General features: G+C 47.4%; 11 protein-coding genes and 1 long non-coding RNA gene across 16 annotated transcripts in view; 4 read left to right on the top strand and 8 right to left on the bottom strand.

Moving 5' to 3' along the window:
- Window positions 1-5: 5 nt before the first annotated feature.
- LOC136187336 (transmembrane protein 209-like) lies at window positions 6-2,509 on the top strand. Its single transcript, XM_065974915.1, has 14 exons — window positions 6-133; window positions 191-249; window positions 303-443; window positions 509-642; window positions 696-787; window positions 835-884; window positions 937-1,011; window positions 1,075-1,280; window positions 1,331-1,427; window positions 1,481-1,606; window positions 1,666-1,763; window positions 1,815-1,994; window positions 2,047-2,156; window positions 2,217-2,509. Exons 1-14 carry the CDS (start codon window positions 6-8, stop codon window positions 2,272-2,274), a joined length of 1,554 nt encoding a protein of 517 aa, XP_065830987.1. The 3' UTR covers window positions 2,275-2,509.
- Window positions 2,174-3,882, bottom strand: LOC136187006 (SWI/SNF-related matrix-associated actin-dependent regulator of chromatin subfamily B member 1-like). The gene is made up of 6 exons (XM_065974505.1): window positions 3,581-3,882; window positions 3,183-3,360; window positions 2,995-3,122; window positions 2,775-2,941; window positions 2,392-2,714; window positions 2,174-2,330 (listed from the first exon to the last, which is right to left on the bottom strand). Exons 1-6 carry the CDS (start codon window positions 3,876-3,878, stop codon window positions 2,291-2,293), a joined length of 1,134 nt encoding a protein of 377 aa, XP_065830577.1. The 5' UTR covers window positions 3,879-3,882; the 3' UTR covers window positions 2,174-2,290.
- Window positions 3,852-7,120, top strand: LOC136187005 (uncharacterized). Of its 2 annotated transcripts, XR_010669817.1 has the most exons (4): window positions 3,852-4,236; window positions 4,289-4,326; window positions 4,378-7,026; window positions 7,090-7,120. XR_010669817.1 is itself a non-coding variant. In XM_065974504.1 (3 exons), the coding sequence occupies exons 1-3, from the start codon at window positions 3,915-3,917 to the stop codon at window positions 6,946-6,948; spliced, it is 2,931 nt and encodes a 976-aa protein (XP_065830576.1). In that variant the 5' UTR covers window positions 3,852-3,914; the 3' UTR covers window positions 6,949-7,120. The 2 variants fall into 2 exon arrangements, 1 of the variants encoding a protein (XP_065830576.1); XM_065974504.1 differs by having other exon boundaries at window positions 4,378-7,120.
- A 448-nt stretch (window positions 7,121-7,568) lies between these two features.
- On the top strand, window positions 7,569-8,564 carry LOC136187003 (uncharacterized). Its single transcript, XR_010669815.1, has 3 exons — window positions 7,569-7,668; window positions 7,742-8,188; window positions 8,246-8,564. It is a non-coding gene; the product is annotated as an uncharacterized lncRNA (long non-coding RNA).
- A 1,139-nt stretch (window positions 8,565-9,703) lies between these two features.
- On the bottom strand, window positions 9,704-11,534 carry LOC136187646 (T-cell immunomodulatory protein-like). Its single transcript, XM_065975284.1, has one exon. It carries the CDS (start codon window positions 11,500-11,502, stop codon window positions 9,784-9,786), a length of 1,719 nt encoding a protein of 572 aa, XP_065831356.1. The 5' UTR covers window positions 11,503-11,534; the 3' UTR covers window positions 9,704-9,783.
- LOC136187645 (ATP-dependent RNA helicase DDX24-like) lies at window positions 11,529-14,171 on the bottom strand. 2 transcript variants are annotated; one of them, XM_065975282.1, is made up of 14 exons: window positions 13,716-14,171; window positions 13,483-13,656; window positions 13,321-13,431; window positions 13,131-13,255; window positions 12,980-13,083; window positions 12,805-12,923; window positions 12,583-12,752; window positions 12,418-12,529; window positions 12,243-12,360; window positions 12,084-12,180; window positions 11,952-12,029; window positions 11,831-11,901; window positions 11,677-11,775; window positions 11,529-11,623 (listed from the first exon to the last, which is right to left on the bottom strand). In XM_065975282.1, exons 1-14 carry the CDS (start codon window positions 14,169-14,171, stop codon window positions 11,565-11,567), a joined length of 1,893 nt encoding a protein of 630 aa, XP_065831354.1. In that variant the 3' UTR covers window positions 11,529-11,564. The 2 variants fall into 2 exon arrangements, with proteins under 2 accessions (XP_065831354.1, XP_065831355.1); XM_065975283.1 differs by having other exon boundaries at window positions 12,980-13,080.
- Window positions 14,172-14,197: 26 nt separating this feature from the next.
- On the bottom strand, window positions 14,198-15,317 carry LOC136187650 (COP9 signalosome complex subunit 8-like). Its single transcript, XM_065975289.1, has 7 exons — window positions 15,194-15,317; window positions 15,068-15,138; window positions 14,967-15,015; window positions 14,773-14,905; window positions 14,517-14,624; window positions 14,394-14,456; window positions 14,198-14,336 (listed from the first exon to the last, which is right to left on the bottom strand). Exons 1-7 carry the CDS (start codon window positions 15,260-15,262, stop codon window positions 14,254-14,256), a joined length of 576 nt encoding a protein of 191 aa, XP_065831361.1. The 5' UTR covers window positions 15,263-15,317; the 3' UTR covers window positions 14,198-14,253.
- LOC136187647 (SEC14-like protein 2) lies at window positions 15,300-17,345 on the bottom strand. Of its 2 annotated transcripts, XM_065975286.1 has the most exons (14): window positions 17,217-17,345; window positions 17,079-17,157; window positions 16,984-17,027; window positions 16,869-16,928; window positions 16,725-16,818; window positions 16,566-16,660; window positions 16,431-16,509; window positions 16,349-16,368; window positions 16,243-16,303; window positions 16,007-16,197; window positions 15,795-15,946; window positions 15,629-15,731; window positions 15,504-15,576; window positions 15,300-15,438 (listed from the first exon to the last, which is right to left on the bottom strand). In XM_065975286.1, exons 1-14 carry the CDS (start codon window positions 17,247-17,249, stop codon window positions 15,344-15,346), a joined length of 1,179 nt encoding a protein of 392 aa, XP_065831358.1. In that variant the 5' UTR covers window positions 17,250-17,345; the 3' UTR covers window positions 15,300-15,343. The 2 variants fall into 2 exon arrangements, with proteins under 2 accessions (XP_065831358.1, XP_065831357.1); XM_065975285.1 differs by having other exon boundaries at window positions 16,007-16,303.
- LOC136187644 (mediator of RNA polymerase II transcription subunit 25-like) lies at window positions 17,281-20,304 on the bottom strand. Its single transcript, XM_065975281.1, has 16 exons — window positions 20,097-20,304; window positions 19,836-20,033; window positions 19,693-19,756; window positions 19,605-19,642; window positions 19,429-19,546; window positions 19,307-19,372; window positions 19,159-19,249; window positions 18,888-19,106; window positions 18,810-18,832; window positions 18,709-18,753; window positions 18,573-18,652; window positions 18,462-18,519; window positions 18,306-18,410; window positions 18,147-18,251; window positions 18,053-18,076; window positions 17,281-17,994 (listed from the first exon to the last, which is right to left on the bottom strand). Exons 1-16 carry the CDS (start codon window positions 20,216-20,218, stop codon window positions 17,389-17,391), a joined length of 1,962 nt encoding a protein of 653 aa, XP_065831353.1. The 5' UTR covers window positions 20,219-20,304; the 3' UTR covers window positions 17,281-17,388.
- On the bottom strand, window positions 20,248-22,470 carry LOC136187649 (glycolipid transfer protein-like). Of its 2 annotated transcripts, XM_065975288.1 has the most exons (6): window positions 22,351-22,470; window positions 22,231-22,289; window positions 22,053-22,183; window positions 21,869-22,001; window positions 21,634-21,816; window positions 21,445-21,580 (listed from the first exon to the last, which is right to left on the bottom strand). In XM_065975288.1, exons 1-5 carry the CDS (start codon window positions 22,457-22,459, stop codon window positions 21,634-21,636), a joined length of 615 nt encoding a protein of 204 aa, XP_065831360.1. In that variant the 5' UTR covers window positions 22,460-22,470; the 3' UTR covers window positions 21,445-21,580. The 2 variants fall into 2 exon arrangements, with proteins under 2 accessions (XP_065831359.1, XP_065831360.1); XM_065975287.1 differs by lacking the exons at window positions 21,869-22,001; window positions 22,053-22,183; window positions 22,231-22,289; window positions 22,351-22,470 and adding exons at window positions 20,248-20,747; window positions 20,858-20,917 and having other exon boundaries at window positions 20,977-21,580; window positions 21,634-21,753.
- Window positions 22,471-22,492: 22 nt separating this feature from the next.
- LOC136187640 (phosphatidylinositol 4,5-bisphosphate 5-phosphatase A-like) lies at window positions 22,493-24,407 on the top strand. The gene is made up of 12 exons (XM_065975277.1): window positions 22,493-22,507; window positions 22,564-22,674; window positions 22,725-22,821; window positions 22,872-22,988; window positions 23,050-23,157; window positions 23,214-23,278; window positions 23,339-23,453; window positions 23,500-23,609; window positions 23,679-23,898; window positions 23,962-24,033; window positions 24,080-24,268; window positions 24,325-24,407. The coding sequence occupies exons 1-12, from the start codon at window positions 22,503-22,505 to the stop codon at window positions 24,346-24,348; spliced, it is 1,233 nt and encodes a 410-aa protein (XP_065831349.1). The 5' UTR covers window positions 22,493-22,502; the 3' UTR covers window positions 24,349-24,407.
- The window catches only part of LOC136187638 (VPS10 domain-containing receptor SorCS2-like), a 32,738-nt gene continuing 31,531 nt past the window's right edge, over window positions 23,716-24,922 (bottom strand). The window contains exon 33 of the mRNA XM_065975276.1: window positions 23,716-23,872. The gene's annotated coding sequence lies outside the window, so the exon portion shown is untranslated. The remainder of the gene's footprint in view (window positions 23,873-24,922) is intronic.

The raw sequence follows: 24,922 nt of genomic DNA, 5'->3' as shown, positions 1-24,922 counted from the left end.
CGGATATGAAAAAGTTCGAATCTCCTGTTCTCCGCAAGGTGCTTGCAAAGAGACGAGACGTCAAGACGTTGCAGGATTCGCTTTTCTGGGGTCTGGTCAACTTATTTCTACTCGTCGTCGTCTTATTCGAAATGTAAGGGGTCTCTTGACAGCTTCAAGGGCGCCGACAAATGATAAAGTCTCTTTTCAGGTCATACGAGACCCTTGCTGCTTACTTTGTAGTTCATCATCCGATTTTATGGTACATAGGTAAGAGTTGTTCCTTAGGACACGAACGATAGTTGATTGGGTGTTCCATTTAGAATTTGCTGGAATTTCCTTCTTCGCTTTCAACGCGGCTTTCGATTTTGCTCATTACCTTTGGAAATTTGTTCAATCGAGAGAGAACGTCAATGTCAATCCAACTCAAGCCAAGCTTCTGCGACTCGATCAGACAGCTGCTGGTGAGAAAGAAGAGTGGGGATGAGATAGTGGATCAATATATATATATATATATATATGCATGCAGGTCTTCCTCCCGGAATCCAGCTTCAGGAAACGTTTACGCTCGCTCCAGATGTTCCAAGTCCTGCGTCATCGCTCAATTACTCTACTCCTTATCGCTCGTCATTTACACCCAGAAATAGGAGAAGTCCCTATCACGTCAGAAGAATGGTCTTTGTTTATCACTGGGGTTATGTATATCTACTGCGCAGAATAGTCCTGGGTCCAACAGCGCTCACTCATCTCCAGCCAGTGCTGACGTATCTGCCTCGCAACTATTTGACGTCACTGGCTCTGATCAAAAGTATACTTTTCTTTTTGGGGAGTGTCTTTTTGTGACTCTGTTTCTAGCAATAGCTTTCTTCGATACAGGGACACTTCTAGCACGGCTGGATCTCCAGGTTATATGAGCAATATTCATCACGAGTTAATTAATGCTTCTTTGCGTGCTAGATAAATTAGCAGATGCTCGATCCTACAGGGAGTACGTACGAAAACAGGATACAATAGAGGAACAGTATCTTAACAGTAAGATGCTTTATTATAGATGATGCCTCTCTTATTTAAAAACTGTCATTGCCTTACTTTTAGTTGTTGACAATCCTTCGTTAGCGTATTGGAGATCAGGCACCGATTTGCCTTCACTTGGGAAGTATATGTTGGCAGCGAGATCACCGCAGTCGTCGTTGAAAGAGGATGACGATGGGAATTCGGGGAGTTGGAGAAGCGACGAGGTGTGGGGAAAATTCAACATCAATCCAGCTTATGTAACTGACTGGATATGGAACTTGAGAAAGGTATGGGCTCATCCTGTACCTTTCTTCGTTGTTGTTATGTTTCTTTCTAGTGGCTCGCTGGTACAATATTTCATAGATTGGCGTATGAAATTGATAGGGTCAACGATACACTAACCAGCATTGGAAGTGGAGACGTTCAGATTGGAAGTGAGAAGCCGATTGAATAGAGAATAATTATTATAACGGATATTTTTCACCAGAGGTGGGTTTGGACGTTCTGAGACACACGGGGGATTTGAAAGGGCAGCAGGTGCCTTCTCTTCGTCTCATGATACCTCACCTGGAATTATCTACAAATCAAGAATACCTTGTGCAGAGAATCAAAGGTACGCCTGCCACTGACTGGTATGCGTAGCAAAAGGGCAGATATCTTATTTTACAACAGATTTGGCGAGAGGTGACTCGCTTAGCTGCTTTCGCTGGAACCGTGGCGGTCGGTGGATGGGAAAAGAGTGGGACCAAGAGCTTCCAACAGACACCCAAGTTCAAAAAGTCCTTTTTCTTTTCCTGAAAATTCTATCTCGCCTTCTATAGATACTTTTTCATTTGACTTGTTCCTACTTGGACGCTCAACTGCCGTCCAATCCTCAGCGTCCGGGACGACATCCGTTTTCTAGTAATTATTGTATGAAAGTGCCGGAAAAGCCGGATCCGAAGCAAAGGTCGGTCAACATTTGCCTGTATCAGACGAAAACTCATCCGCCTCATTTCAAAGTAAGTGAAAAATGGCTTTCGAAGCTACTTCTTTTTTACTTTTGCGCAACAGATTATCAGAAAGGACGAAATTATTGATATAGCCAGTGGGAGAAACAATTTATTCTCTGCTCTTCTTCTTTTCTTTCATCACATCAAAACAGTTGAAAATGGCATGCTAGGGTAAGACAACAGTCACGTGCGTATGATCACTATTAATATATTTTCTCTCGTAATAAATAGCTCAATCAACCTCGCCCTCATCGGCCTCAACATCTTATCTATTCTAGACACAGACTAATTATCGTTCGCTTTAGCTACCAAGTTGGATTGGCTTGTGCTAGACGTCTCATTCGTCTGTACGCAGAACAAAAAAAAGAGTAGGAAAAGACAGGCACTCGCCAAAACGTCAAAATACCTCGTATTTCGATCTTGATCTCTCAACTTCTTCTCCAAGTCAGCATCAGACAGGGTCTCCAGCTTGGGGCTCCACATGTCAGCGTCCGATTGGAGTCGGACAGCAACTTCGACAGGCGGCAATTGGGCTTCGTTGTAGGCGTACGTTTTTGCGTGCCAGCTCAACTGGCCGCGAATGCTGTACTCGATAGCGGTTGCAAACTCGCCTCCCAGACTCAGATCGGCGCACAGTTGACGAGCAAAGTCCCCTGGGCTGTTCTCCGGATTCGACATGTCCCATTCGAATTGATCTGTAAGCGACATGTTGCCAATGTGAATATTGAGCTAAACGAAACAAGAAATCATTTATTATTGGTACACGAGAGAACGAGAGAGCGAGAGAACTTTGATAATGACTCGTCTGTCTTCGTGATCGCACGCAATCTCGTCCGGAGAGAATTGGTCGCAGTGCTGTCGAATGGCTCCGGCTATGGCTGGAATGAAAATGTGAGTGGGAAGATCGAGATCGTCGCACATGATGAGAGCGAATTGCTCTGGCTGAAGTATCTTTTCTAAAAGGAAAGACTTCATTATGGAAACAAAGTGCCCCATTCTCTTCTCTTACCGTTCTTATTCCACATGAAAGTGTCTCTCAACTTGTGGCCTTCGATGTCCAAGTCAAGTCGTATTGGAACCAATACTTCCGGTTGCGACGCGTTATCTCGAATAGTCGCCGAATCCATTTCATCCAGCCTGCACACACGCACGAAAAGTAATCATCATATAAGAATATAAGAAAAGTCCTACACATACACGTCCATCAAATTAGCGGTGCCGATCTTCTTCTGACCGACTTTGCTCTGACATATGGGCGTCGCACAAGGGACGGGATCCAAATGATGCGAACCGACCGGCAATGCAGCCAACGGAGGAGCCCAAGCGGGAAGTCGCTTCGCTTGCTTAGCGGGAACCTGCTGAACCTGAGTCGGCGACTGATGAAGACGATGATGATGGAACTGCCGTTGTTCCTTTCTACCGTGCGGCGGCGGTTGCTGGACTTGAGGCTGCTGTTGTTGCTGCAGTTGTTTGCTGCTGCTGCTGCTGCTGCTGCATAAGAAGCAACTGCTGCTGTTTCTCCTGTTGCTGCTGCTGCTGTTGTTGCTGCTGCTGTTGTAGCTGCTGTTTCTCCTGTTGTTGACGTTGGCGTTGGCGAGACTGTTCCGACGCCGGCGCTCGGTATTTTTCGTCTTCGCCGCGCAAGATTTCGTCCACTTCGGTAAGCTTTAGAAGGGTGATGTTTGTCGCTAAGTTGCCGTGGCCGAATCCGGCGGCGATCTTTTTCCGCTCTTCCATTGTCGCCATTCGGCGCCATAACGCCGGGTATTTTTTGTATAGGGAGCCGCGCGGCATGCGAAGGTAGTTCCCGATTTCGGAGCCGATGACGTATCGCTCGTCGCCTTCTAGAGTGAAGGACAGCGGCTTTTCGCCAGTCGTACGAAGAGCAGCCATGTTTGAAGCGTACGCTAACCACCTTTCGTCGGAACAATGGTTTCTCCCCTCGCGAAAGAGATAAAGCTGAACGGGATTTGCGATCAGCTAATGTCTCAGCTGAGCCGAGAGCTAGATCCTCCTAATCCTCTCGACCGAGACTGGCGGGGTGTTGCGACGGAATTGCAGGAGAGATTGAGGTACTCGACAGACGAAGTCGAACTGATCAAGAACGAGTCAGCCAGAATTGGGGGAAGTCCGACCAGAGCTCTACTTATCGATGCCGGCAAGCGTGGCATTACTTTGTATGACCTCTACGAAATACTAGTGAAAATGGACCACAAGAGCGCCTATGAGACTATATATAACTTCATGGCTGGTATGTCCGAGAAGGCTTCTCGTCTGAAAGCGTTAGGAGCTGTGTTCTTAAGGTTCTGAAGATTGTAAGAGGAAATCGATTGTGAAAAAGGTGGAGGCACTGTGGCTGAATATGTTGCATTTGAAATTATTCATCTATTAGGTGTACCTGAATTGCCGTCCTCGTCGTTCAATTAAAATGAGCGAAAAACTCGAGGAGATTGCCGTTCATTTTGAGGAGATCGCCAAGAACGTTAAAACATCATCTGAGGCTGTTTGTGGAGTTTATTTAGTTGGCCCGCCAGGATGCGGTAAGACGGAGCTGGCTCGTCAGTATCAGGATCGTTGGATACGAAAAAAGGAGGAACGAAGTGATGATTACGATGCCGTCTTTGTAACGGGCTCTTTGCTACTGTCATCGGCTGAAGTTTTTTCGAGAACCCTATTGGATCTCAGTCAGGAATTGACTCCGGCTGGTGGATTCGACTTTGCTCAATGCACAGAGTCAAAACATGCTCGCAATATTCAAAACGAGCTGAAGAAGGCAAACGAGTGGCTATTGATCCTTGACGACCTCAATTACGAATTCTTCGAAAAGGTCAAAACGCTTCTGCCGTTTCCTCGCGACACTGGATGGGGAAAAGGGAAACTGTTGGTGACAACGTGCGATAGACGCCTCTTTCCTTCGGGCGATTGCGCAGAAATAATCTCCATGCCACGTGATTGGACGGAAAGCGATTCGGTGGAACTTCTTCGCCGTGCGCAAGGCGAATGTGCCAAGTCGGTCAACAAAGGCATTCTCGCTCAGATAGCAGCTCTTTTGGGTTATCATCCGTTGTCTCTTGCTACAGTGGTGAAATACGTTGAAGATGCGGATATTGAGTGGGAGGACTCGGAATTTCTGGAAGAGCTGTACAAGGGCAAGCAGCTGGCTATCGAGGAGAATTTCTCCGATGATGACACATTGTCTCCGTTGCGAGTGACGCAGATTGCTTTAAATCAGATGCTCTATCGTCGATCAGACGACGCGCTTCGGGCGTCCTTGTTGGTCTTCGGCATTTGCTCTCTTCACCCAATCCCTTTTAGTGTCTTCACAGAATTTTTTAAGCAATCAAACGTCAAGGCCACGAAGCAGCATATAGCATCCTTGAAGGCGTGCAGCCTATTTATTTTCAGAAACGTCGCTGTCGAGCTCTTGAGCATCGACAGGACGACGCGGGACGCCATCCTAAAGGCAACGCGTAATGACGAGAATCTTCTTCGCGTTGCAGAGGAGATTAACCCAAATGACGAAAGCGACAGTCAAGCTAAAATCCGAATCCTTCAAGCACTTACCGAATGCTACGACAAAGCGGACGAAGAAACCGACGAAAGGAAAGGGACCTCGCTCAAACTCTTCCTTCTGCCTCATCTCGTTCACGTCATCGACCAAGTGTCGTCCGAATCTCGAACAGACGTCAGACGCACGCTTGCCAAAGCGTGTGTAGCGTGTGCCGACGCTCTCGACAGCTTGGGAAGGCCAACGAAAGAAGGATTCGCAACTGTTCATGATCAGATAAAAGGCTATTTGGAAAAGGCTCTCGCTTTTTATGGAGATGCTGACACCGTGACTGTTAGCAGAGTCAACTTGGATCTGGCGAAAACCTACGACGATCTCTTTGAGACGTCGACGGCGATTAAGTACGCGAAAAAGGCGTTGGCTGGCGCTGAAAGGAATCCAAATGCGCCGCCGGCTCTTCATCTGCAATGCCTACAAACACTCGGACGATTTCATCTTGATGTCGGTCAGCTAGAAGACGCGAAGCAGATTCTCCAAAGAGGACTTCAACTCAGCAGGAACGTTGACAGGGACGGCAAAAGAAGCGTTCAAACGGCAGCGATGCTAACGCTACTCGGTCGCACGTACCAAGACCTCGGCGAAGCGGACAGGGGAAAACTTCTTCTCAAAGAAGCGCTGACAATCTGCGAGCAAAACCCCTTCACTTTTTCTCGGGCGTCGCACGTACTGGCTCAGGTGCTCGTCGCCTTGGGACGAGTTAACTTGGAGCCGAATTTCGTCGACGCTGAGCTGGCCGTCGACGCTGAGCTGGCCGTCAACGATGAGCTGGCCGTCAACGCTGCGCTGGCCGTCAACGCTGCGCTGGCCGTCGACTTGCTGCAGCGCGCTCTTGAAATTCGAGTTCAGCTGCACAGCTACGAGCATCCGCTGATTGCTCTGACGCTCACGTCGCTCGCGCGCGCATACCTGGTCAGTCAGAAGCCGACGATTGCGAGACTGCGACTCGAAGAAGCGCTTTGCATACAGGAACAAGTGCTGCCCTACGATCATCTCGACAAGGCGACTACTTTGAATATATTGGGAAACGTCGAACGGACGTTGGGGAATTGGGAGCGGGCCGTGGACTTTCTTCAGCAGAGCTTGGAAATTCGTCTGCAACGTCATCCGGAGAATCATCCCGATATCGCGTTTGTTTCGACCGATCTCGGAGTGGCGTTGGTGCGCGACGGTAAACCGGGCGACGCTCTCGTTCATCTCAAGCGCGGTCTTGAGGTCAAGCAAGAGAATTTTGGCGACAGTCACGTCGAAGTTGCTATTGGTTACGCGTGCTTAGAGGATGCTTATCGAATGTTAGGGCGTCATCACGATGCCAACGAATGCGCGACGCGTCACGAGGAGATCATGGAACGGCAAACTGCGAGTCAAGTGAGTTTGGCCGCTAATGAGCAATTCTGACTAGGCCGATGGGACGTCGCCCTTCAGTTGCAAAGTCTCTTCGATTTGGAGGACAAATACGGCGACAAATTTTACCTGGTTCCTCTATTTCTTGCTTTTTGTTTTGTCTATATAGAGATTGTTCTTATGTTTTCGGTTTAGATGATACGTGGACACAGTTGCCGGTCGTGAATCCATGGTGTGTGTCGCTGAGTGTCAACACAGGAAATTTGAGGTAAATAATGTTCGTCGTATTTGGTTATTTGACTTGCCACAATAAGATCATTGCAGTCAAGCATTTCACTGAGTCCTATTTCTCTGTGTCGCAAAAAGTCATAGAGATACAAACAAAATTAAATTTTGAAGAACAGTGATTTGCTTCTCTAAGCTGAGTGCACTGCTATGGAGATTCCTTCTGTCTGGATTTGGTTGTTTCATGGCCCAGCAAGAGTGAGAACCTTTAGTGCCTTTACTCAATTCACCACCTGAATTGTGTATATGGTTTCGTTCTCATATTTGCTGTGGCCAGTGGCAAGTGGAGCTCCCCCTTCAAGACCCTTTATTCAGGATCCTGATTAGAATTATTGAACTTGACTGCGTTAAAATTAACTTACCTCTTACGTAGGAGCTGATATCAAGTAGTCACGACTCACGAAGGCCGATCGCACGTGGCTGACTTTGAACGAATTCTCGAGGATTTCGACGCTTTCGTTTTAAGGCAGATGAAGACTCGCTTTCGCGGTAAGTCTAGAAACCCCGAAGCCTAATGTCTTGGCAGCTGAGGCCCCCTAACTCAGCAATCGCTCGTGCACAGGTTTCGACGGGACGTCGAAGGATTTTGACGTCTGCTTTGCCATAAACGATTGCATATATGCGTTATCGTAACGCCGACACAGTCGTTTTCTTCACGATCGCGATCGGGGGCCCCTCTTCTCCCACGATGCCCGAACCTCTGTGACGCTCGCATTGATTTCGATTCGACTACATCGCTAGGTTATTCATTCAGCCGCTGTCTCTTCGAAGTGACGCTCACCGGCCCCCAAACTCATCGGTGATTTCAAAGGCCTTCGGCGTGAAAAAGTCTACGATCGAATGAAGGCGAACAGATAGGCCTGGCTGTGTTTTTGGTAAGCTAATGTAATAGTCGATACAGAGTGCCTCCTGACTTTCTGAATAGAACTTGTTCTATAAAAGGGCTTCCATTAGAAAAGTGCTTCCTTTGAGATTGCCGCGCCTACGCAGAAGCAAATAGAAGGCTAAGGTACATACAATGAATTCAACTACAGTAGCTGTTTGTAACCCAATGTTATTCTTTTAGATGGTCGTGCATCAAGAAAGGCATCCTTGAATGATGAAGAGAAAATGACTCTAGAAGGATTTTTTAGCTAGTTGGACATAGTGGTAGTAGGCGCATATTACAATCACGCGCGTGGCTTTTGCGTGAATGCAAAGGCCATGTAGTTCTCGAAACTCAGTCTCATGTGTGCTACTTGTAGGTAGTGCGCATTGAGACTTGGGTTTCGCTTGCGCGGGCGCTGTACTCATACTCTAGCGTGCTAGAGTTCAAGTTGGCGCCGCGCATTAGATAGGGCTGCAGCAAATGTAGGGAAAGTCATGTCTAAATTTTATTCAATAAAGTCCCGGATGTACAAAAAATTAGCAAAAGTCTTCCTTTCTTCGTTGGTGCGCGGAGAGAGAAGCTACGCTCCCCTCCCCAAATTGCTCGCCTCCTCCAGATAGAGGAGGCGAGCTTTGCCCACCTCTCCCCAATGGAGAGGGTGGGTGTCCGGCGCTCCTTGTCCACGTCGTCTTCTTAGGCGCTCCTTGTCCTCTTCTCAACTCACTCCCATTGAGGAGAGTGAGCAGGGACCTAACTTCCCCCCAGGTCCAAGGGGTGTGACATACTCCCATGTCATCCAGGGCCGACTTTCACCCAAGCCGCAAGGAGGAGAGCACATTAGACGAGTTAACCTCCAGCTCCCAAGGAGGTGGGATCACCCAATCATCCCGCAGGTTGAGGCCTTCAGTATACCCCTTTAAGGCCCAAAGGGGGTACCCTCGCCACCGGGGCACGGGGGGAGTCATTAACCCAAGACCCGGGAGGACCGCGATTTTGCCCACAGCGTCTTGCCCAAGTGGGGGATGGTAGTTATCACTCATACCACCAAGAGTAGGGCCGCTCCATCGCCCCGGCAGAGGTGCGGCCTCTTTTCGCTCTCGGCCCAGAGGGATGGCTGCGTCTGCCTCGTCGGATTGGGAGAGAAACTACACGGCAAAACAACTGATGCGAGGGAGAATCAAATGAAGTACTTTGGAAATAGAGAGAAATTGGTCCAATGAGAACGTCTTCCTTTTTTATCATCAAGATGACCTTCCTGACCTGGTAACACAAACACGTAGAATATGTAATATGTACCTTAGATAGTCTCGGCAGCTAAATCGATTCTCGCCGAGGTGAGCCGAAGGTCACGTGCTGAGGAAAAGAGGCCCTTCTTCGCGAAAGAGCTGTCTTTTGCGTTTTTTGCAGCTCCGATGTAATCGAGTACAACGCCCAAGCAAAGACCAAAGCACGAGAGACCAAATACGCTCAGCCGGAGAGAGAAACGGAGATCGGGGGACCCCTCGAGGGTTTTTCGCGCTATAAAACGACGCGATAACGCCGCTTTGCAAAAAAGCGATTACGCTTACTCACTTAGACGCAGCCGAAGCCTCGACGACTTGTATATTTGCTCCGTCGCAGTGTAGCTCGCAGGAGTCGTTGAAATTTTATCCAGCACATGCGCCGCCGTCGACGTCCCGTAGCGACCAATAAAGATTATCTATTAGAGAAATCTCTCTTATATATACGGATATGTACTACATTGCATCGAAATGAAACTTATGAGCCTCTTGCCGCTTCTCTCTCTCGTCCTGTCTCTTTTCCCGCCAGTGCAAAAGTCCCACAGTAATCCCAAAGAAAAGGCAGGTACCTGCAAACACGGCCAACGTGTACCACACCTTATTGCTTGGAGTCAAATAGAGAACGTTTCTCCACTCGCTTGGCTTGCCTCCCGGCTTCGACAATATATAGAGATGTGAATTCGGAATGATTGACTTCCATGTACGAGACAGCGGCAATTTAGAGCCATTCACGTAGGGAATTCCCACGCTGAGTTTCTCAACAAAATTGGAAGTCAGCGATAAGCCGAATACGACGTAAGGAAGCCCGCACGCGTAGGATCCAGAAACCGACGAGTGAGCTGCAGCTGAAACAAGTCGACCCCCTTGAGGTCCCGTCGTAGAAAATTTGATCAGAGCACCTATTTGGGGAACAGCAAACTGAGAACTTCCAGTACCGTCGCACGAATCAGACGTCTCCGGACAATAACCTGACAGAACGGTGACTCGCAGGAACTCGGAATCGGAATAGAGCTGGTTCAGAATAGGAATCGTTGTTCGCGTTTCACCTTCCGCAATCACCACCAAAATATCCATTATACCATCGTCCTCCAAGTCAAAGAAGAGCGCGTCTTCCGCGCTCCCGTCGACGCCTAAAGGAGCGCCCTTATACATCTCAAACGTTCTGTCTTTCGAAGACGACGACGATTCGGTATTGATGAGAAGAACTGCCTTGCGATCTCTCACGACCAACAAATCTGGATACGCATCCAAATTGACATCGCCAACTCGAATCCAAGGAGAGAAAGAGAAATCGGCCTCCAAAACAATCCAATGACGACGGAAAGCCGACCCAAAATCGTCAATTGCCACGCAATCAGTCGACGACTGCGGTCGATTGAGATAGGCGACGACCGTCGATCCGTTGACAACGACGACGACGTCAATCGAACCGTCGGCATTGACGTCGGCGAACGACGGCGAAACGACGGCCCGATCGGACGGAATCTCGAACCTATTCGCCTGTTGCCATGCCGACGCCCCGCGAACGCGCACGACGAAAACGTTTCGCGCTCGCGCACGATTGTACGTCGACGACCAAAAATCGGCGACGCAGTCGCCGTTCAAGTCGACGAAGCTCGACGAAGCGACGTCTATCGTCGTTTCGTCGGCGACGAGCCGCGTGAACGTTCGATTCGGATTGCTCGCGAGCACGATAGGTTTTCCGGTCGAACAGCTCGTCGTTCGTATGTCGGGTAGGAGATCGCCGTTCCAGTCGATGACGAGCGATTCGTTCGACCGGCACGCGTCGATTGGCGTTCTTTCGTCGTCGAAGATTGCGTCGGCGGCGGGAGGTGCGCCCCAAAGGACGACCGATTGATCGTTTCCGAACGCGAGCGCGTCGAGCCGATCGTCGCCGTCGAAATCGGCCAATTCGACGCCGCGAATCGTTTCGATAGCGTCTTGCGCGTCTATTGGGTTTTCCAGCGCGAACGCGTTGGTCGAGCGGCTCCACAGGGCGACGTTTAGATGCGATCCCTTCGCGAGGACGACGTCCGTGCTCTTGTCGCCGTTTAGGTCGCCGAAAGCGACGATACGACCGTCGAAGGTTCCAATGTCATAGGCGTTCGGCTCTGCGACGAAAGATCCGCTCGCTGCGACGAGAAACGGCGCAACGAACGCCAGAAACGACACCATGTCCGGGGAGGTCGCGAGCGCAGTGGTCCCGCATAAACATATAGATTTTTCCTAAATCAAAATTATTTGCGTTTCTTGCTTGTCACTGACTTCATCGCGCTCCGATAAATCGCTTCATGGCCTGGAAAATCACGTGTAAAAACAATTGGAATAATCCCTCTGCTAAATTTCTACCGCGTAAGCCTATGTCGATCAGTTTTGCACTGCTTGTGGGAAAATGCACCGAGTGCCCAAACGGTAGAAGATCTCTCTCTAGCAATTCAACTAACTGAGCTATAAGACTTCAAATTAGAGATTTGCAATACCACAGACTATACAGATACAGTACCTTTCATTTGCTTTAGTTGCACTTTCTGTTTCTTTGATAACTTTTCGTGTCTGTCCTCCATGCTTTCCATTCTGAAAATAAAGAAAAATTTACAAACATACTAGGAGCAAAAAGCCGCTACATTTCATCATCGAGATCTATGTCCATTTCCTTGGCAGTCTTCAGAAACCAACTATCCTTGCTTCGAACCCGACTCTCGCTACACGTGTAATAAAAAATACTAGTTCGATGATCCAAAATCTCCTTGCCCCACCTCAACTCCTCCTTATCAATTTTCTTAGCTAATGAAATCCTCTCTTTGAGGGCCAACCAATAGGACATATCCACGGGAAACGTTGAAAGATCTCGGTCTAGACGATGAGAAACACGCGTTCTTGTTATTGCCTAGCTAGATCACGAACGGTAAACGCACCTCTATTGAGAACCTTACATATTCCTCGATAGAACTGCAAATCCTTTGGGCCGACAAGCATGACGCTGATGCCGTCGGCACTTGCGCGAGCCGTACGACCACTCCGATGCACGTACAACTAACAAAAAACCAACAAAATAGAGCAGAAAGAAAAAGAAGGCGTAATTTGACAAACATCGGCGTTTTTTGGAATCTGATAGTGAATCACGTGGTCAACATTGGGAATATCGAGACCTCGCGCCGCGACGTCCGAGGCGAGAAGGAGACCGTTAGATCGCGAAGAAAACCTAAATTGGAATTTATATATAAAAATGAATGCAGAAAATCGAAAGGAGATTGCCTGTCGAGATTTTTGAGTCGCTGTCTCTGCTGCATTCCCGCGTGAAGCGGCAACGGGTCGAGCTTCAGAAGAGCGAGAAGGGATTTAAGACGACGAATGCAATCGATGGTGTTCGTAAAGACGAGCGTTCGTCCGGGATGATTCAGCAAGAAATAATAGAGATAGACATCCTGAGGAGAAAGTGAATGATCCCTTCTGGTTTTTTTTCTCTCTTTATCTTGCCTTTTCCTCTTCGGTGCAGGTGATGCGCGTTTCAACGAGAGTCTCTACAGTTCCGCGTTTCTGAGTCAAATCGATTACGCACGGATTCGAACTGAGACGAACTTTCTTCATGAGTTCATCTAAAAAAAAGTCAAAGTGATACTACAGTACCTTTGCTATGATGGACCAAAAGTACCCAACGTTTGAGCCGACGATTTCGACGCCTTCTTTTTCATTCGCTTGGGAAGAGTCAATGTAGCCGAGAAAACGAACGTCTGTCGTTCTGACTTCCCTCTGCTACTTTTCTCTTATTAATTAATAGAAGTATAAAGGATAAGGCTTTGTACTTTGGTTGAGGAAGGCGGTCGAGTATATTTGCCAGTTCAGCAAAGTGCCCCTGTTCGACCATTCGGTCTGCTTCGTCGATCACCAGAAAAGGCAGATCAGCTACTTTAGACAAGTGAGGATCGCCCTTTGGGAGGAGATTAAATATTGACGTTGTCATGACTCATCCCACCCCCTTTTATTTCTTCTCACCATGTCAATCATTTCCCATAGACGTCCCGGTGTTCCGACGACAATTTCCGGTTCTCGTTGCAGAAATCGTTCTTGCTTCTGAGCGGCCATTCCACCGACAACGGCAACAATCTACAAATCAGAAATCAAAAAGAAAAATTCCCGCTTATTAGAATCGTATACCTGAATGCTCGTGTATTTGGCCACAGCTACGAGATGTTTCTTCACCTGTAGAGCCAACTCTCGAGTTGGAGCCAACACCAAAGCGTACAGTGGCCGAACGTCCTTCGCAGTCTCCTTCATTCTCAAGATGTGATAGAGAAGTGGAATTCCGAAGGCAAGAGTCTTGCCCGACCCCTATAAGCAAATCAATTAATCAATATCCCGTTATTTTTCTATTGACTTTGGCCGGTCACCGTTTCAGCTGCTCCCACCACGTCTCTTCTGTCTCTCACCGCTGGAGGTATTGCCTTCGCTTGGATTGGGGTTGGACTCGCAAACTGGCTATCTTCCAATCCTTGTATTATGACGTCTGGGAGGTCCAGTTCGGACCACGCCTCCATATTCGTTTTCCGTTTTTTCGGATTTTTGACGTCACTTTTCGGCTCTTCGCGTGGTACGATTTCGTCCGATTTCGATTTTCGAGCTCGTTTCTTTCCTTTTCTCTTTCTCTCCTCGACGCTTTTCTCCTTCTTCTTCTTCTCTGGCGTCGAATTGACGATCTCGTAGTCGCTGAGCTCTTTTATATCTACCAAGCCCTCGAAATCGGCTTCCTTAAATTGCCCGCCGCTGATCGCCACTTCTTTCCACTTTCCTTTCGCCGAAATCATCGCGAAAAGCCAAAGGGTAACGTTCCCGGATAACATCATCATGTGGCCACACGAAAAGTAATTACAACTACACTTAGCAGTCTATCGTTTCATATCGAAATACCTCTCGCTTAATGTTTTTCAACTATTGGTTCTCTAAGAAACTAACGTACTCGGTCATTTTCTCCAGTTTCTTCTGATTGGAAAACCCACTAGAAGCGTCAGAAACTGCACAGAAAACTCGCGATTAATCACAGGCCCAAAACATAAGCCCAATTGACTAACTTTGTGACTTCGGCCTAACTATCTTTCCACTACCGTCTACAGCCCAACCCAGTCTCGACACCTCTACAAGCAGAAAGAGATTCACTCAAAAAAAGACACCACTTTTTCTCTTATTATCCAAACCTTGAAGAGTGTCTGAAGGACTGAGACTGAGCTGAACAGCTAAATCCTCAATGCCAATAGCATCGTATGCCTGACCAACGAGAGCTAAGATCCTCATCCGAAGTTGCACTGTAAGATAAAGAAAGAAAATGCATTCTACACGCTAAGGTGCTCAACTAACACTGAGACACATATCTTCTATCTACATACAAGTGCATCCCCCAGGTACAGATATTATATATGTACATATCTTGTATCTACATCAAAAGGAACTTACCTCTCATCGTATCAACAATTGGTTCTAGGTGAGGTGGCCAGGGCGTCTGCTTGAGTGCGGCGTGCGTCGCCGGAAAATCCCTTTTCCACAGATTCTGCCCGACGCTCCACAGCGATCCGAGCTCGCTATTTGACTGCAAAAAAAACCACCCCCGATTTCCTAACCAAATCGACGCGTGGGATTTTTTCCGAGACCTTTTTTAATTGGTCCGGTATGCGTTTCCACAGAAACCGAGCGTAATTTCTACGAGACGATCACATTAGAGTCAAGTGCGACGACGAAACGAAATGCCTACAGCTCGTTTTGTAATATATAGACGGCTAGAAGCGTTCCGTAGACGTCCGCCGTCGTGATGCCGTTTGGGGCCTGGAGACGGTTCGATTCCCGCGATGTCTAGTCGACTGCAAAAACGCGCACTTACTTCTAGTTCTTTCTGCTCGCACAAGGCTGCTAGTTGAACGAAGTCCTTGTTTTGTAGGAGATCCTCCATTTTGGGAAGTCTGTGAACGAACAGCGCGCTAAGAGGCTCGCGTCCCGGATTTCTTGTACACTGAATATATCGAAATTCGTTTTAGGAAAAGTCGTCCGTCGGAGGGTGAACGTGTATTGCGTAGAAAAGCGTCTTGGAAAAGATCCAACTGTGCCGATTATCAAAACATAAAACATCTAGAAAAATATTGACACAATACTGTAGTCAAAATTAATTAATTAATTTTTTTCATGCAACTTACACGTTCCAGCCAATATTGCCTGAAACGTTCCGTCGACGGGAACCCGAAAGCAATCCTCGCGCGATATTTTAATCTGAATAAATAAATAGTATTTATTATCTATTGATTATGACGTCTCGTCTCACCATTTCATCCATCTCATCTATTGTCATAGCGACAGTCGAATCTATTTGACCCTTGAAGTACAAGCCGAATCCAATATCGTGACCAGATGTCTTGTATTCCCAGCTTCGTATATGTAAGACATGTGCTATAGCTATCCCATTGCCTAAAGCGCCCCTTCCTATATACCTGATAACGCTACCCGCAACTGAGACTTCCACGTCGATCAGATGAAAAGATCCTCGTCCCACTGTGATCTGTTTTACTTCGTCTGTCATTCCGCTCACAGCGCCGCATTCCGACGCGTAAAAATGTCTTGGCACGGTTCCGCCATAGCAAATCTAATATACAATATTTAATTGATTATTTATACTAATCCTTGATCTTATTGATGATTGCACATTTTCTTTGCACATGGGGTCTCCTGTCGAGTCACAACGCGTGCCGCCATAATGTTTGACTAGTTGGTCCGGAGAGATGTATGCAAGCAAATCTGACCGCCAGTTGCGACCCAAAATCTTGATTCTCTGCTTCGTGCGTTCGGATAGAAGCGGTTTGATGATGCCAAAGCAAATAGGAAATATTTTCGGCGCTGCAAAGAAAAAGCAAAATAAGGGTATATAACACAATAAGTTACCATTGACGACAATGACGTGTTTCAACACTTCAGGATAATTCGCCTCCATTAGTGCAAACGCCTAGAGAAAGTCGTCAAGTAGACGCCCGTCAGTAGACGCGTGTACCTCCGTCATAACGTCAATAGCTGCGCGGACAAGATATATACACATGGCGAAACACTACTGTAATCAGATTACGAATACATACTTGGTTTCCATAGGTGAGATCGAATATTTAGACCTTCTAAGTCCGAAATGAGAACAACACCATCGACACTTTTCGCAAGCTACGTCACAAAAGAAAGAATTGGCAAGGAAGGTTCTTATTTTTGATTCAACGTACTCGTTGGCTCTGTTCACGGCACTTATTCAGTGCCATTTCGCCTCGCAAACAATTCAATTTCATAATGACAGATGGCTTCACTGAATGCAAAATACCTAAAATTAATTAATTAATTAATTAATTAATTAATTGACCCACTATTGAAGCTGGCTACTGTACCTCGAAAATCAGCTTTTCCTAAGGGATAGTATGCAACTGGAGATCCTTCGCGATCTTCTCCACACCATCCACCAGGAAAATATTCTTTGATCGCCTGAACGAGGAACTTAGAGTATGGGAGGAGGTACAATGACCAAAGCCAACCGTTGGAATTTTCCAATCTAATATGTCGTCTATTTGATATTTTTTCCGGCATTCGAGATGCTAAAGAAGAGAGGCGAGCTAATTCTTCGGAACCGATATGAAATCAATTTTCAACTTTTCGTAGCATGTCCTCGGACTTCTTGAGGTTAAAATTTCGAGCTAAGGAAACGATTTGACAAAAAATCCCTAGACTGGCATTCGCTCTCTGACCTCTGAGCCATCGTAAGAAGAAATTATCGTCGTGCTCCGGGAGACGACTTAGAGGAATGTCGCTCACGTTTTTCTTAAACTGCGCACACGAGAACCCGATCTTATAGACAGAGCAAGACGCGATTGGCTGTACGGTACTTCGGCTAGAGCCTTCTCTTCTTTCGACTCCATCACGTGACTCCATCTATCTCGGAACGAGAAATACGGGATCTTCGCGTACTGTAATCAATACAATTAACATGCCTGCACAAACACACGGAGAACAAGGACAACATTGCAACGCACACGCGTTTCTTACTACATGTTAAAACTACATGTTAAAGAGGTCGTCAAAACCAGACGGCTGAGGCGGGTGCTGCTGCGGCTGCGGCTGCGGCTGCTGCGACGCATACGACATCATGCGTCCACCACCGCCCACCTGCCCCCTGCCTGACTGCATATCAAGCAACGACATGGGCTCGTTTGACCACGGAAGTGGGGCGGAGCCTCCCTGACCAGGCATGGGGCCTTGCTGCTGTTGCTGTTGCTGCTGTTGCTGCTGTTGCTGCTGCTGTTGCTGCTGTACGTGCGTCCGCAACATCATCCTTGCTTGCTGTTGCTGCTGCTGCTGTTGCTGCTGCTGTTGCTGTGACAAAGACTGGCGTAGAAAGCGCTGCGGTCTAATCGCCCCTGGAATCGTCATCACGTTTCGCCCGTAACTGCCGCCGGCTGCAGCGAGCGTCGACGCCGTTATCCCGGCGTGATGCTGCTGCGGCGGCTGTTGCGGCGGCGGCGGCTGCATCGATCGCACGGGCTGCGCGATGGTTCGATTCGCTGCCGCCGCCGCCGCCGCCGCCACCATTACGGGGTTGTTGCTTTTGTTGGCGGCGATTAGACGAGCCGTCTCTTTTGCTATCACCATTTGATCTTGCAAACGCTGCAACAAAGAGGCTAGTATTCGTTGCGTCTCAATAAAAAAACGATCGAGTCTTTACTTTTAGCATTCCCATGGCCCAAGGCTAGGTAGAGAGCATTGTACGAATCAAATAAAAAAAAAGAGTTCTACGAGTAGTGAATTTCTTAACGTACTTGGTTGTTTGGAATGAGGCCGAGAATTCCGAATTTAGTTCCAATTTTTACCATTAACATCAGAATGAGACGAATATCGGGCGTTTGAGTTGTGATCAATCCAATCTTAATTATTATAGAGTCAAATGAGACACTCCTGCCCGCCCCCGTGTACTTCACCTCTTGTCGTCCGTCTGGCCTTCTCGCTAGATGTTCATACAAATTCTGCGCCGGTTGAAGAAACTGAAATTCGACTTTCTTGTGTTCGGCTGCTATCAAAGGCTCCTAAGGATAAAAGTTGAGAACAGTTGAAGATTTAAAAAAGCACTCTCAAACCAAGATTTGCTTTGGTGCCAGTATCAGCTGCAATCGATCGGGCCAGCCAGGATTACGACTAGAAATAAAGTGTCTAACATTGAACGACGTTCCCTGCCTTTTCCTTCTTACATGGGAGAGTCTTCGGCCGCCACAATCGATACAGACAAGCTGTGAGGTATTTTAGCGATTTGCCCCGTCGACGTTCGCGACTGAAAAAAAATGCGCATATAAGATCATCCAATTTGGACGAATTCTTCTTTCGTACGTTTTCGTGCCACTCAATTTGACCAGACCAGACCATTCTCCTCGCCTAAAACAGCATTCAAAGACTCTACGTACGCAAACGAGAAGAAGAACTATATGCACCATTCTGGTAACAGGCGGACGAACTACACAAAAAAAACCTTCAAAAAAGGATCTAAACTCGTTATCTCATCTCCTAACCCGGCGGTGGCAGCGGCGGCAGCGTGACCGGTGGCATGACTGTAGGCCCTTCTAGTGACGGTCCTTCAATTGGTGCCGCTTTGATGGTAGGAAATGCGGCGAGTGAAGTTGGAGGAGCAGGAGCAGGAGCAGGGGCAGGGGCAGGGACAGGAGCAGGGGCAGGGGCAGGAGGAGCGGGAGCGGGAGAGGGAGCAGGAGGAGGAGGAGCGGTTTTATCCTCTGAGGAGAGAATATGTGTGCCGAGTAACTATGCAAAGCTTTCTGTTCTAACCGGGCAATTCAAAGCCTTGGAGAAGAACGAGGTGGCTGGGCATTTTGGCATAATCTCGACCAGGCAATATCGTGACGTCCGAAACGCAAGCCTGAAATGACGCATACATCGAATAGGAATCCCAATTGTATGCGTGTCTCTTTCAAACCCGATTAAAGATTTCTCTCAAATACGGATTTCTCCGAGGAGAAATCACAGAAAGGTTGACTCCCCTCTAGTAGACCTCACATCAAACAAACACATCAATAGAGAGAACGTAAAAAATCTCACCTCCGCAAGAAGACGAGCTAGCTCGTCTGTCACAAGCCCAGCGTAGGACTCGCTCTGACACGCCGGCAGATCATAGGGCGAGCTGTGAGACACCAGGACACAATACTTCTCCGCTCCACTAACAAGACACAGTTCAGTAACAGATAAATAAATAAATAATATGTATATAAAGTTACTCAGAATCGCTGTCTTCTTTTCCAAGCTCGTCAAAAATCTAAAAACAAATGAACTCAAATAGAAGACTTTCTCTACGACATTCCTTACGTCCAATGCAAAGGCAAGTCCTTCGGCTACGTGACAGTGCATTTCGGCACCGCCCCCACGGAAACTGAAAAAAATCCCCGCGGGATAGTGAGTCACGATGACGTCAAAGGGCAGTGTTCTTTTTCCGGCACACGGCTTCTTACCTGATCCGTTCCAAAGTGCGAGCGAATTCGGTCGAATCGGTCGTATTCTCGCCGATCGAAACGAACGGTCGCATGGGACTCGAATTGATGAGCAGCAAGACAAACTGGACGTCGCACGACGAGGATCCCCCCGACGACGGGGAATCGGATTCCAGTTTCACTTCGACTTTTTCCCCGGGACTCGACTTCGATAGAACGCTACGGAAAGAATTTCGTCGATTTCCCCGCCTAAATGACGGATGTTGCGTTGTATTGTCTTACTTTACGGCCGGTAGAAGATAGTCGTGTAGCAGCGTTCGATACGTTAGGCCCATTATAGCGTAACTTTCGACGACGAAAACGACTCGACGGACCTTTCGAGATCCGTTCGACGAGCGAACCATGTCGAGCGACGTACGGACGAACGAGGGAATGCGAACGCGACGAAAGCGGAATCGAATGAAGTAGAGAATCCCTCACGGTTACGACATAGAGCCCGGATAAACTTGTCACGCCCTCGCACACGATGTAGTATTTATGTTTCTTCCTTTATGTACTCTTCGAGGCGCTCTACTACGTCCATCCGGTTGGCTTTTTCCAGGCCCTCAATCAGGGCCTTCACCGTCGCGTCTTTGCCTTTGTCCTTGAGCCACTTGAGAAGCATTTGCATGCCTTGTTCTGCTTGTCCTTCGAGCCGATGGTCGTGCTTCAAATTATCGATTTGTCCGTTGGAGAATCCCAATTTTCGCGCGATAGACATCCAAACACCAATGTGTTCTCCAATTCCATTTGTAATCATATTCTCGTTGACTTTTCTGTTGGCATATTTGTTCCACGGATTCGTTGCTGGGGAGACAACGGAGGAAGCAGCAGAAGTAGCAGCAGGGGCAGCAGGTTGAGGGGTCGGACCAGACGACATTAGCGGTCCAGATACTAGAAAGACAAACAGAAAAATTCCATAAGAAACAACAACGACAACAAAAACCTCCATTTCTCTATCTCTAGAATCCACTTGAAAATAAAATTTTAATTTGCATGTTTACCTCGTACTGGTTCTTGACTTCCAAAGCATCTTCCGCCACCCAAACTACGAACAGAACCAACTACACAAGACATTTTTTAATTAATAAAAGAGAATATTGTATTCCAATCGTCTCCTCACGTTTAGGCGCTTGAAGCCGCACAATGTTACCCGTTGGAGGCGCTTTATAAGGATTCTGTGCAGAGAGCCTTGCATAGAGAACTTCCAAGGGCCCGTGCCGATGGAGATCCAATTGCGCCGGCAAACGAATCTCGTAGACGCTGCTTCCCTGCAGTGCAATGGGCACGTGCTCCAATCGACGGGGACGATTCAAAAAAATCGGAACGAATTTTTTCAATTTTTGCATCATCATACTAAAGACGATTTTTCCCTCTTCGTACAAAGGCCGATACGTTCCGTAGGAATTGATTTCGTCCGGCTGCGAACTCGTGAGGTATTTTATGTAATTGCTCGTGCAAATCATGAGAACGAATCGCGCTCGTTTGATCATTTCGCTCGTCCAGAGGATCCAATTCTCGGGATCCTGTCCGGTTCCTTCGAGCATTTGATCGTACTCGACCTCGATTCCCTTATCGACGAGAAATTCGGCGAACTCGCGAATAAGTCGGCGCTGCTCCGCTCGTTTTTCGCGTCGCGTCGGTTCGTTCTCTTCCGCATCGACGTCTGGATTTTCCGTGTAACTGATGAACACAGGGCCGTCGTTCGACATGACGCGAGAGAACGCCTAAAAAGGCTCAAAGGTCGTACATACGGGAATGTATTAATCAATCCGTGTACCTAAACTGTTTTGTCTGTTTCTTGGCCAGATTGAATGTAATATCTGGTTAGAGTGTCGACATTTTGACTAAAATGCTTCATAAACTCCTTCATGTCGGCGAGAACGCGTTCTTCGCCTCCTTCGGCTCCCTGAAGCAATGCCTTGATGAAATCTTTTCGATAGGGCACCGCTTTCATAGCAAGCTAAATAATAAAAAATAAATACATAGCCTTAAAAAATTACTCGGCATCATACAGAAAATATTCCTCTGACCAACCAACCATGAAATCGCTTCAACGACGCTTCATATGCCTTAGAAGCGCACTTATTCAAATCTTCTTCTCCCTTGAGAACTTCATCCAAAAAGACGCGAATGAATTGAAGAGCTCTACACAGCGCCAGAGTCAATAGTCATAGGTCTGCAGTTTCTGACTGTTGCCTTTTGAGCCAGAGAAGAGCATCGGTTGCACTGTTCTTTGCTTGCGTTGTTCCTTCGGCTATTTCACTTTCTACCATGCCTTGCAAGGTGGAATACTTTTCCTTGTCCGTTTCGAACTTTGTTCTCAATTTCTGAACGAATTTAATTAGTTGCTAATTAATTAATTAGACCAGCGTGCCTTGATGTTTCCGTTTATGTCTGATTTTACTGGTTTGAAAGCCGTTGGGCCAAGAACGTCTTGTTTCACGAGAAGAAACGTGGTTACATTGATGCGAGGGTCCCCCTTGGAAAATCCTACCGAAAAACGGCACCACTTCGCTAGCAGCAGCGAGGAAAGGCTCCGTCAGTATCTTCTCGTCGTCGGGCACGGCAAGGAACGTGTGTTTTGCTTGTACGAAGAACGTCATCACGGTGGAAGTGGGTAGTAGGCATGCGCAAAGAAGATCAACAATGAGGTCAGTGTCTCTACACGGAGAGAGGACGCCTTTCTGCAGCGTTTCTCTTCTCTCAGAGTCTACTGTTGCAGTTGGAACGTCGCTCGTCTGCTGCCGAGCGACGACCTTGCGCTCGAAGACTGGCTCAACGTCGACGCGGACGAAAGAGCTGATATCTATTCCGTCTGGTCAGAGAGAGAGAGAAAACACAGTTTCTATATGACGGCTTCGATTTCAGCTTGCAGGAAGTCAGCTTGTTCCCCCCAACCGTCGTATCGGACGATCCGTGGACGAAATCGGTGACGGAAACATTTGCTCGTCACAGCGTCATTCGAGTACAGACGATAGACGAAGTTTTCAGTTGACTCCTGACTTGTTCTAATAGCTGAGTCGTGGCCGGCAACTTGGACTTATTTTGATGATATTCGTTCGTCCTTATCTATTGCCGTTCATAACGAACATCGAAGAGGAATACGTTGCGACTGGAATTGGTGGCGTTGTGGTACGAGTTTCGACAGTCGGGGAAGGGGAGGGAATACATGTTTTTGTACCTATGATATTAGGGAAATAAAGGAGCTGCGATGATTCGGTTTCGTCTTCACGGCGTTCCTCTCTGTTTCACGGGCGTTCACATGGCAGCTCACACGAAGAATCTAGAGAGAAGGAACGAGGTACAATTGCAAGAGGAGTCTTTGCACCGTGATACCCAAAAGACGTCCTTGCGCAGGAATATCACCAGATACTCAAAACAAAGTTCTCCGATCCTCGCTGCGAAACTCTTCTCGATCACGAGTGCGTACAGCAGAAAGAGAGAGATCGATTGTTTTTACTAGAATTTCTCCTCGTATCAAGATTCGTTTTCTGGTCGGGTGATTTGAATTATCGACTTGACGAATCCGTATCACAAGAGCGGGCCGTAGCCGCGGTGCACTCCAACGAAACAGATTCCCTAAAGCCATTCGATCAAGTAATAATAGCCATTGTACTGATACACTTATAGATTGTTTTTCCAGCTGAGACAAGAACAGTCAAAGGGTGCAGCGTTTTCCGAGTTTCTTGAGGGGCCAATCACGTTTCCACCGACGTATCGCTACGACGTTGGAACCCAGGACTTTGACTCCAGGTTCATTCATACTGCACGTTCAAAACAAAAGACTTGAATACGATTTTTCCTCTCGAAAAAATTGCGCAGCCCTAAAGCGAGAGTTCCGTCGTGGTGCGACAGAATTTTATGGCGATCTAGACACAAATTAGAAATTGGCTTACAGCAAGACACGTACACGTCATATCAACAATACTGCAACAGCGATCACAAACCAATAGCAGCGCGATTTACGATTGAGTTTCAGCCTGAAAACGCCAAACAGAACGTCGAGTTCGCCTTCCCTAAAACAACATGGGCGTGCAATCAAGTAAAAAAGTAGAAGACAAAGCACTAAGAAAAATGAACTAAAGGTTTTTCTCTTTCTATCAAGAACGCCAGCATACTTTACTCGCTCGAGCCGGGCACCAACGTATCGTCATGGGACTGGATAGGCTTATATAAGGTAGCTAGCTATTTTAGACCCCGATTTATTTAATCTACGTGTTTAGATTGGGTGGTGCAATTTGAAAGACTATGTCACATATTGTTGGGCGTGCTCGGACGATAAACTTCTTCAAAGGAGACGCTGCCAGGTCATTCTAGACGCGGCTGCCGTACCAAGTGAACCGGGGCTGTTTCAGCTCATATATCACAGCAGAAAATATGATCGCGTTCTCGGAATCAGTCCAATATTTGAGGTACAGTAGAAAGAGGAGCCCAGTATTTATCCACTAGTAAGCACGTGCGAATTTAGATTAGCAAGGAATGCTACGTGTAACTCATACAGGTTGAACAGACTATTTTAATTATTTAATTAATTAAATATGCTGCACTAACTTTATGCCACAAGAAGATCGTCGTCGTCGTCGTCGTCGTCGTCGTCGTCGTCTGTGTTGACGCGCCTCTTCGATTAATTTTTTCTTCTGCTTTCTACTCCTCGTCTCACTTCGTCATCATCGTCGCCGTCAATTGTTTCATTGCGGAAGGACAGACTGCCCGTCGTGGCGAGAACGGAGTAGTGATGCTTTGTCGACCAATGCTTTCTCGCTAAAACGACGAGCCCGACGAGGAGTCCAATCACGACGACAGCCAAAACGCAACCGACAATGACGGTCGTTGCGGAAGGTCCCGTTCCTTTCACCGCGTCGCCGTTGTAGCCGCCACTCGTCGTCAAACTTGATCGATCTGAAAAGAAAGAGCTGTCGTACTGTACTCTAAAGACAACGTTCGTTTCTCCTTACTTTGCAATCAATTTTTGGTTTTTCATTGAAACTTGAAACTGGTTCTTTTTGACTGACGTCGTCAGTGAGGTCGTCACTTCATCATTTGACATATCAGAGCCTAAACACTGA

The sequence above is a fragment of the Oscarella lobularis genome, chromosome 5 (genome assembly GCF_947507565.1).
Source record: "Oscarella lobularis chromosome 5, ooOscLobu1.1, whole genome shotgun sequence".
Classification (NCBI taxonomy): Eukaryota; Metazoa; Porifera; class Homoscleromorpha; order Homosclerophorida; family Oscarellidae; genus Oscarella; species Oscarella lobularis.
This window is presented reverse-complemented; position numbering and strand designations above follow the sequence as displayed.